This window comes from Rhincodon typus, chromosome 45 (genome assembly GCF_021869965.1).
Source record: "Rhincodon typus isolate 14 chromosome 45, sRhiTyp1.1, whole genome shotgun sequence".
Classification (NCBI taxonomy): Eukaryota; Metazoa; Chordata; class Chondrichthyes; order Orectolobiformes; family Rhincodontidae; genus Rhincodon; species Rhincodon typus.
In genome coordinates this window covers 10,637,396-10,648,347 of record NC_063376.1, presented here as the reverse complement: position 1 = coordinate 10,648,347, position 10,952 = coordinate 10,637,396, and the positions used below count along the sequence as shown (strand labels likewise).

Genomic DNA, 10,952 nt, shown 5'->3' with positions numbered 1-10,952 from the left:
GGGGCGGTACCGCGAGGCGGTGACGGTGAGTGAGGGAGCAGGCAGCCTGAGGCGGTGACAGAGCGGCTAAGTCACTGGAGAGACAGATGGGCTGCGTAACTGGAGCGACTGAGAGGCTGTGGCCCCGGAGCATTGGGGGCCCGAGTCCCGGAGTGATGGAGGGGCCGAGGTACGAATCCCGGTAAAGTGCGACTTACCTGGTTGCTGCTGAGTGCCAGTGAGGAGCGGGCTGGAGGCTGAAGCGATGTGGGACAATTGCTGGACCTGGGCCTGGCACCACATGCTGAGCTGCTGTTCCCAGACTGCAATTTAAAACCTTTTCGCTATGTTGGAACTACCTGTGTAAATAATGCTTATGCTTGGCTTTAATCCTCTTTGTGTAAGACCACTATATTTCTTTTACCTTGTAAGATTTGTACCTCGTCACTAAGATGGTGCCATTAAAAGGCAACCATTGTAAAAACTTTTCACTGTACTCCTATTCTTCCGTATTGTAGTAGAAGTGACAATAAAGGATATTCTAATCTATTCCATTCCATTCTATTCAACAATGGGGAAGTCACGCTGGCTTGCAGGTGAGAATGAAACAATGCAGTTTCAAGTCCCCCATCTCCAGCATACTCCTGGCAAACGTCCAAGCTATTGAAAACAATATGGATGAACTCAGATCTAGAATTACTTTCAGTGGGAACTGAGAGACTTCGGTGCGCTCTGTTTTACGGAGACATGACTCACTCCTGCTGTACCTGACTGCGCCTTGCAGGCTGAGGGGTTCTCCATACTCTACATGGACTGCACAACGTCCTCTGGTAAGGCAAAGGGCAGAAGGATATGTCTCCTTATCAACACGTCCTGGTGCTCAGACATGGCGATCCTGGTGAGCCACTGCTCCCTGGACCTAGAATGTCTTATAATGAAATACTGTTCTTGACCACCTGCCGCGTAAGTTCACCTCCACCATCCTGACAGCATCTACACACCACCCCAGGCAGAAGTGAAGAATGCTCTGGATGAAATTTACACCGGTACATGAAATTTCCCGAGGCCTTACTCATTGTGGCCAGCAACTTCAACAAAGCCAAAGCATTACCAAAGTAGCACCAAAACATCTTCTGCCCCATCAGAGGACCGAACATCCTTGACCTTTGCTACACAACCATCAAAGACACCTACCATTCCATACCTGGTCCGCACTTTGGAAAATCAGATCACAACACTATGTTCCTTCTCCCAGTTTACAAGCAGAAGTTGAAGTGAGATGACCCTTCACAGGAAGTAGTACAATGCTGGTCTGAAACAGCGGAAGAGCTTCTCTGGGACTGCTTGGAATCGGTGGACTGGACCATATTCAAGAATTCAGCCGACAACCTAACAGACCGCATTAGGAAACTGAAGCTGGAGCTGGTTGCACTCAGGATCATCCAGGGTGCAGGGAACATTATTGATAGCAACTACAGTGAAATGATGACTCCAAAGGTGCAGGCTGCAGGTAACTGGGTGAAGAGGTAAAAGGGGGAAGGCAAATTGTGCAGGGTTCCCCTGTGACCATTCACATCAATAACAGGTATATCGCTTTAGTTCCTGTTGCGGGGGATAACCCTTCAGGGACTAGCAGCAGCTGTCAAGTCAGTGGCACTGTGACCTGTTCTGAGGCTCAGAGGGAAAGGGTACTGATAGGAGACTCAGTTGTGAGGGGGACAGAGAGGAGATTCTGTGGCCACAGAAGAGACACCAGGATGGTGTGTTGTCTCCCGGGTGCCAGGGTTAAGGATGTCTCTGAGCAGTTGCAGAACATTCTGAAGGGCTGAAACAGCCAGAGGTCATTGTGCCCATTGGTACAAATGACCTAGGTAGGCAAAGGAATGGGGTCGTGCGAAATCAGTACAGGGAGTTAGGTAAGAAGTTAAAAAGCAGGACCTCAGGGTAGTGATCTCCGGATTATTCCCAGTGCCACGTGCCAGTGAGAGTAGAAATAGAAAGAAAGGTCAGATGAATGTGTGGCTGAGGAGCTGGTGTAGGGGGCAGGGTTTTCAGTTCGTGGGTCATTGGGGTCTCTTTTGGGGTGCAGGTGACCAATACAAGAGGGATGTGTTGCACTTGAACCAGAAGTTGCCCAATATTCTCGCGGGGAGATTTGCTAGTGTCACCTAGGAGGGTTTAAACTAGTTTGGCAGCCGGGTGGGACTCTGAATAAGGGAGAGACAATTGAGAAGTCAAGGGATAAGACATTAGCCGTCAAGAGCAAGTTTACTATTCAGGATAGCCAGGGCCACAGTAAAGGGAGAGAAAAGACTTTTGGTTTAAAGAGCATTTATTGCAACACACAAGGCCTGACTGGTAAGACAGGTGAGCTCAGAGCATGGATTGGCTCTGGGGACAGGGCTATTATAGCCATAACAGAAACATGGCTGAGAGAAGGGGAGGACTGGCAGCTCAGTGTTCCTGGATACAGAAGCTACAGGCATGACAGAAGTACAAGTAAGTGAGGAGAGGGAGTTGCCCTTTTGATAAGGGACCACATAACAACAATGCTTAGAGAGGATATTATTAATGGGTCATCAAATGAGGCCATATAGATAGAACTTAGAAACAAGAAGGGGATGGTCACTCTGTTGGGACTATTATAGACCCTCAAATAGACAGCGGGTACTAGCGGAGCAGATGTAGAGAGAGACTGTAGTTGCCTGTAGGAATAATAAAGTAGTACTGGTTGGAGATTTTAACTTACCTCGTATTGACTAGGCTACCCAGAGTGTAAAAGGCCTGGATGGGGTTGAATTTGTCAAATGTGTCCAAAAAAGATTCGTAAATCAATATGTAGAGGGTCCGACTCATGAGGGTACAACACTGGACCTCCTCTGAGGAAACGAGGTCAGGCAAATGACTGAACTGAGGACAGTATAAATCACCTGGGCCAATCAAATCTATTCTTGGATGTTGTGTGAGGCTAGGGAAGAAATTGCAGAAGTCCTTGCAAAGATGTTTGCTTCATCTTTAGCCACTGGCGAAGTTCCGGAAGACTGGAGGGTGGCTAATGTTGTTCCATTGTTGAAGAAAGGTAGCAAAGGCAAGCCAGGGAACTACAGGCCAGTGAGCCTGACATCAGTGGTAGGCAAGTTATTGGACAGGATACTGAGGGACAGGATCAACCAACACTTGGATAGTTATGGTCTGATTAGGGATAGTCAGCATGGATTTGTGTGTGGGAACTCATGTCTGACAAATCTTTCAGTGTTTTTCCAAGAGGATGGATGAGGGTAGGGATGTGGATATTGTCTTTATGGACTTTAGTAAGGCCTTTGACAAGGTCCCACATGGCAGGCTAGTCATGAAGGTTAGGTCGCATGGAATCCAGGGAGAACTAGCTAATTGGATTCAAAACTGGCTTGATGGTAGGAAGCAGAGGGTGATGGTTGAAGGTTGTTTCTCGGATTGGAGGCCTGTGACTAGTGTTATGCCACAGGGGTCAGTGCTGTGACCTTTGTTATTTGTTACTTATATAAATAATCTGGTGTGAATGTACAAGGCATGATTAGTAAGTTTGTGGATGATACAAAATGAGGAGGTATCGTTGATAGTGAAGAAAGTTATCAAAAATTACAGAGGGAACTTGGTCAGATGGGGAAGTGGGTTCAGGATTGGAAAATGCAATTCAATACAGGTAAGTGTGAGGTGTTGCACTTTGGAAAGTAGGACTTATACAGTTAATGGTAAGGTCCTGAGGAGTGTTGTGGAACAGAGGGACCAACGAATATAAGTACATAGTTGGTTGAAAGCGGCATCACAGGTGATCACAGTCGTTGGTGAGACCGCACTTGGGGTATTGTGTACAGTTTTGGTCACCCTGTTACAGGAAAGATATAGTTAAACTGGAAATTGTACAAAGAAGATTTATCTGCACGTTGCCAGGACTTGTAAGCCTGAGTTATAGGGAGAGGTTGGCCAGGATAGGACTTTATTCCTTGGAACATAGGAGAATGAGGGGTGACCTTATTGAGGTGTATAAAATCATGAGGGGCATAGATAGGATGAATGCATATAGTCTTGTTCCGAGAGATGGGGAATTAAAAACTAGAGGGCATAGGTTTAAGGTGAGAGGGGATGGATTTAAGAAGGACCTGAGGAGCAACCTCTTCACATAGAGAGTGGTGCGTATATGGAATGGGCTGCCGGAGAAAGGCAGGTACAATAGCAACATTTAAAAAACATTTGGATAGTTACATGGATGAGAAGGGTTTAGAGGGATATGGATTAAATGTGGGCAACTGGAACTAGCTGAGTGGACACCATGGTCAGCATGGACCAGTTTGGGCCGAAGGGCCTGTTTCCATGCTGCATGACTCTATGACTGTAGAACTAGTACACCACCACTGTCACAGACTTCATTAGCAAATGTGTGGAGGACTGTGTGCTGAAGAAGTCAATCTGTATGTTCCCCAACCAGAAACTTGGATGAACCAAGAAATCCATTGCCTACTGAAGACCAGGCATGCAGCATTCAAGTTGGACTACTCAGACTGTACAGGAAATCCAGATATGACCTCTGCAAAGCCACTAGAGATGCCAAAAGGCAGTACCAGAACAGTTAGAGGCCCAAATTAAGCACACGAACACCTGCCACCCGTGGCAAGACCTACACAATATAACAGGATACGAAATAAAGTGTAACAAAGTAGCAGCCAAAAACACATCTGTTCTTGATGTGGTCGATGCTTTTTATGTTCAGTTCGAGCAGAATGCTGATGGCACGGTGTCATCTGCCTCAACAGCCCCAGGCTTCCCTCTGTCACCGCTGCAGATGTCAGATTGACCTTTCTGAGAGTCAACCTAAGGAGAGGAACTGACCCAGACGGAGTCCCCAGCCATGCACTTAGATCCTGTGCAGACCAGCTGGCAGAGCTATTCACTGACATCTCAAACCTCTTCTTGTTATAATCTGAAGTCCCCACCTGCTTCAAGAAGACCACCATCATCCCAGTACCAAAGAAAATACATGCAATATTGCCTCAATGACTGCGGTCCAATGACTCTGACCTCTGTAATAATGAATTGCTTTGAGACGCTGGTCATGGCCCACATAAACTCTCGCCTCCCAGCCTGACTCCATCTCCTGCAATTCGCCTATCAACAAAACAGGTCCACAGCGAATACCATTTCCCTAGCCCCACAGTTATCGCTGGAACATATGGATAATAAGGACACCTACATCAGGCTCCTAATCATCAACTACAGCTCTGCCTTCAACACCATGATCCCTACCAGATTAATCTCAAAACCCAAGATGTGGGTCTCAGCTCCACCCTCTGCAACTGGATCCTCAGCTTCCTGACCCACAGACCGCAAACAGTGAAGATAGAAAACAGCACCTTCTCCATAATAATCCTCAACACCGGTGTCCCGGAAGGATGTGTTCTCAGCCTCCTACTATACACCCAGGACTAGGTAGCCAAATTCCATACAAACGCCATCTACAAGTTTGCTGATGACACCACCAAAGTAGGATGGATATCAAACAATGATGAATCTAAATACAGGAAGGAGATGGAGTGCTTGGTGACGTGGTGCAATGATAACAATCTCTCTCTCAATGTCAGCAAAACAAAAGAACTGATCATTGACTTCTGAAAGAAAGGAGATGGACACACTTCTATCTGTCTACATCAACGGAGCTGAGGTAGAGAGGGTCGATGGCATTAAGTTCCTGGGAATGACAATAACCAACATTCTGTCCTGGACCTCCCACACAGATGCGACGGTCAAGAAGGCACAACAATGACTCTTCTTCATCCAGACGTTTAGGAAATTCAATATGTCCATAATGACCCTCACCAACTTTTACAGATGCAGCATAGAAAGCATTCTATCCAGGTGCATAATGGCCTGATATGGCAACTTCTCTGCCCAGGACTGTAAGAAACTACAAAAAGTTGTGTGCACAGCCTAGACCATCACAAAAGCCAACCTCCCATCCATGGACTCCATTTATGTTGCGTTGCCACAAAAAAGCTGCCAACATCATCAAAGACCCGTCCCACCCCAGTAACGCTCTCTTCCAACCTCTTCTATCAGGCAGAAGATACAGAAGCTTGAACACACAAACCAATAGGTTCAAGAACAGCTTCTTCCCTGCCATTATTACACTACTGAATGGACCTCTCTAATTTCTAATTTCAAATAATATTGATCTGGCTTTGTGCACCTCCTGTGCAGCTGTAACCCGTATGCCTCACTCTGTCTAAGCACCCTTCGATCTGTATGTACTTGTTTGCTAATGATCTGCAAACTGCTCACAAAACAAAACTTTTCACTGTACTTGGGTACATGTGACAACAATAAATCAAATCAAATTAGAGAATTCCACAGATTTACTGTCCTCTGAGAGAAATTCCTCCTCATTTTGATCTTAAATTGACAACCCCTTATTCTGAGATGATACCCTCTGGTCCTAGACTCTCCCACAAAGGAAAAGAATCTTTCCACCACATCAAGTTCTCTATGTTTCAATGTTGTATGTATGTTTCAATACGGTCACCTCCAATTCTTCTAAACTCCAATGAGTACAGGCCCAACCTACTCAACAACTCCTCATCAGGCGTTCCCTTCATAACTGGTAACAGCCTAGTGAAACTTCTCCAGACTGCCTCCAATGCCAGTGTTTCTTTCCTTAGATAACCAGTCCAAAACTGTTCACAGTGTTCCAGCTGTGGTCTGGCTAGTGCCTTGTATTGTTTTAGCAAAACCTTCCTATTTTGATACCCAATCTGTTTGAAATAAAGGTCATAACATTTGCCTTCCCTATTTCCCACTTAACACAGATACCAGCTTTTGTACTTCCTGCACAAGGACTCCTAAATCCCTGTATGTGCTGCAGCTTTCTGCAGTCTCTCTATTTAAATAATATTCAGCTCCTAAACTCTTCTTGTAAAATCCATAACATCGCATTTTCCCACATTATATTCCATCTGCCAAGTTTTGCCCACTTGCTTAATCTGTCTATATCTCTCTTTGGATCATCCTCACCACTTGCCTTTCCACCTATTTTTATGCCATCCACAAACTTGCCAATCATACATCCATACCATTATCCAAGTCATTAACATGTATTATCCTCAATGAGGTTACCCCTCACATTTTCTTATTTCAAGAAATCGGAGATCCAGCCTCAGTCCTTTTCTGATTTTTGACCTACTCATATCCGTATCATCCTTGCAAATTGTCTCTATGCTCTCTCTAGTCTTTGTATTTTGTGGTCTAGCCAAGGTGTAGCATAGACAAAGCATAAGTTGTAAATTTTTCAACGAAGAGGAAAAGGCAATGAGCAGATCTTACCGAGGACGCCCAGTCTGTAGTTTATGGTGACAACGATAACATTTCCATAGCTCGCCAAGACACTCCCCTCGAACATGTTCCCTGTGCCTTCCATGTAAGATCCCCCGTGAACAAACATCATCACTGGCTTTGGGCCACTGTCTCGAATATCTAAAGAGAGAGAGAGAGAGAGACAGAGCGAGTTACTCCAGTGCTACGCCACAACTTCACAAGAGTGGACTACGCTGATATGGACAGGATGTGCATTAAGTTCTATTGAAGCTAACGTGTCTACCAACATTCTGAAAGATACATAGAATTCTCTCTCTTTCAGACACACACACACACACACACACACACACACACACACACACACACACAGACACAAACTCAATGTAGTTTAATCCACACTGATGATTTTGGTGCTCCAGACATTTCCCCATCCACCCCTTCTTCATTTCTCCCTATCAGCATGTCCTCCTATTCCTTTCTCCCTCATTAATTTATCCAGCTTCCCCCTTCAATGGATTCATACTATTCCACATGACTGTTCCCTGTCAGGAGAGAGTTCCGCATTCACCCTACTCTCTGAGTGAAGACGTTCCTCCTGAATTCCTGACGGGATTTAGTTGTGGCTGTCTGAGATTGATGATCCCTGAGTTCTGGTCACCCCTGCAAGTGGAAACATATTTGCTATATCCACCCTATCGAGTCCTCTTCATGCTTATAAAAACCTCTATCAGGTCACCTCTGTCCCGATTGTTGCATGTGTACCTTTAACAGAATGCATCTTTAAGGACTCTATGTACAATCTGTACACGATGTGTGATTCTGCCTGACAGTTCATCTACTGGTGTCGGCAAACGACATACAAATAGCTACCAGTTGGTTTCCCATAATGTCTGCTTCATGACTGAGTTTACTGTTTTAAATAAACTACCCAGGAAGTTAATCAATCGTTGACAAGCGACTAATTATTAGACTACTATTGCTAACGTGACATGGTGGCAATGGTGACACAGAAGTGAAGGCAAATTAGGTGTGTATGTTCCGGTTTCCCAACCCTCTCCCAGTCCTGTTGACACACATGATCCCAAATAGAAACAGTAATGACAGACAATATCACTGACAACTACAGGCAACGAACAACACCTCCAGACAAAACACCATCATAAAATCAACAACTTATTGGTATGGTGTGGAGACTTATAGGCTCATTTCTTATTGCAAATAGATGTCAACTTTCTTTTGGCTAGAAGGGGAATGTTGTCCTTGTACACCAATCTATGAAAGTAAGCATGCAGGTATAGTGAGAGGATTCAAGTGCAGGAATAGGGATGCCTTGCTGCAATTGTATGGGGCCTTGGTAAGACACACCTAGAGTATTGTGGGCACTTTTGGTTTTTTCATATGGGAAAGGATGTTCTGGCTATGAAGGGAATGCAAAAACAACCACCTGACTGTTCTAATCCCATTTCCAGCACTTGGCCCATAGCCTTGTATGCCTTGGCATCACAAGCACACATCTAAATAATTTTTCCACGTTATGAGGGCTTCTGCTTATACCACCCTCAGAAACAGTGAGTTCCAAATTCCCACAACCCTGTGGGTGAAAATGCACACATCCCCTCACATCTTCTGCCCCTTACGTTAAATCTGTGCCCCTGGTCACTGATCACTCTTTTGAGGAAAAGGTTTCTTCCTGTCTAGGCCCCTCATAATTTTATATATCTCAATCATGTCCCCTCTGAATCTCCTCGGCTCCAAGCAAAACAACATCAGTCTGTCCAATCTCTCTTCATAACTGAAACACTCCATCCCAGGCAACATCTTGCTGAGGGGTGGCACAATGGCTCAGTGATTAGCACTACTACCTCATAGCACCAGGGACACACGTTTGATTCCAGTCTTGGGTGAACGTCTATTACATTCACACATTTTCCCCATGTCTGTGTGGGTTTCTCCAGGTGCTCCGGTTTCCTCCCACAGTCGCAAGTAAAGTGGATTGGCCATGCTAAATTGGCCATAGTTCCACTGATCTAAAGGCTGGGTGGTTTAGGCATGGGAAATGCAGGGTCACAGGGAGAGGTTGGGGGGGATGGGTCTGGATGGGATGCTCCTCAGAGGGTCAGTGTGGACTTGAAGGGGCGAATGGCCTGCTTCAATACTGAAGGGATTCTATGAAATCTCTCTGCACCCTCTCCCGTGCTATCACATCTTCCTGAAATATTGATTCCAGAACTACACACAATGCTCTCACTATGGCCTCACAGATGTTTTATACTGTTCCAGCATCACCTCCCTACTCTTAAACTCTATGCCCTGACTAATATAGGCAAGTATTCTATATGTCTTTTTACCCACTCATCCATCTGTCCTGATACCTTAAGGCGCTGGTGGACATGCACACCAAGGTGCTTCTGATCCTGAGGAACTATCAAAATATTAATGTAAATGTGACATCAGTCCCAGTTTTCCAACCTCCCTGTGCTGCTAATGACCTTGAGAATTTTTGTTAAATACTTTCTACAGAGTCTCTATCTCTCTCCAAGTGGGGACCGGAACTGTGCACACTAATCCAATTGTGCTCTCACCAGGGCTCACTGTGAGTTTAACAAAGGTTCAATAATGTGCCTCGAGAAACATTGCTTAGGCTTCAGTTATGTTTTCTGTGGGCAACTGGGGCCAATTAAAGCATTCATAGCACAAGCTTCTTCCACATGCCTACTATCCCCTGGCAAATGACACTGGGAACAGATTTAACGAGGGTTATCATGTAGCCATTTGGTGAATCACTCTGAGCTCAGAGTAAAATGGATAGTGTTTAAGCAGGTTATTTGACATGGGAGATAAGATGGCAAGAATTCAAACTTTCCCTTTCAGCTCCCAAGTGAATAGCTCTTTTCATTTTAGACCCTCAGTTAATGCCCAATGTGCAGAAGGAGGCAGAGAAAGAGGGAGTGATGGACAAAGAGGAGGAAGGTATATGGGAGGCAAGAACAGTGCAGCACAGAAACAGGCCTTTCAGCCTACCATGTCTGTGCTGACCATGATGTTATTGGATAAGGCACTGCCCTCCTAAGGCAGGGATTGCGGGTTCACGTCCTGTCTGGGGTGCGTTGAGCTCTGCCGTGTGCCACTGCCTTAGGGGCGGCATGGTGGCTCAGTGGTTAGCACTGCAACCTCACAGCGCCAGGGACCCGGGTTCAATTCCAGCCTCGGACGACTGTCTGTGTGGAGTTTGGAGTTTGCACATTCTCCCCTTGTCTGCGTGGGTTTCCTCTGGGTGCTCCAGTTTCCTCCCACAGTCCAAAGATGTGCAGGCTAGGTGGATTGGCCATGCTAAATTGCCCGTAGTGTTCAGGGGGGGTGTGTGGGTTATAGGGGGATGGGTCTTGGTGGGATGCTCCAAGGGTCAGTGTGGACTTGCCGAAGGGCCTGTTTCCACACTGTAGGGATTCTTATTCTACACTAATCCCATCTGCCTGCATATGGTCCATATCCCTCTATTCTCTGCCTGTTCATGTGTTGTCTAAATGCTCTCAAACTTTGCTATCATATTTGCTTCTACCACCTCCGCTGGCAGCACATTCCAGGCACCTACTAACCTCTGTGGAAAAAACCTCGCCACCTCTCACCTTAAA

At 45.8% G+C, this 10,952-nt stretch overlaps 1 protein-coding gene across 4 annotated transcripts in view; it reads right to left on the bottom strand.

Moving 5' to 3' along the window:
- The window catches only part of LOC109923069 (neuroligin-1-like), a 266,531-nt gene that overhangs the window by 117,608 nt on the left and 137,971 nt on the right, over positions 1–10,952 (bottom strand). For all 4 annotated transcript variants that reach the window (XM_048620221.1, XM_048620222.1, XM_048620223.1 and 1 more), the window contains one exon: positions 7,330–7,479. In XM_048620221.1, the coding sequence (XP_048476178.1) occupies positions 7,330–7,479 (150 nt within the window). The remainder of the gene's footprint in view (positions 1–7,329; positions 7,480–10,952) is intronic.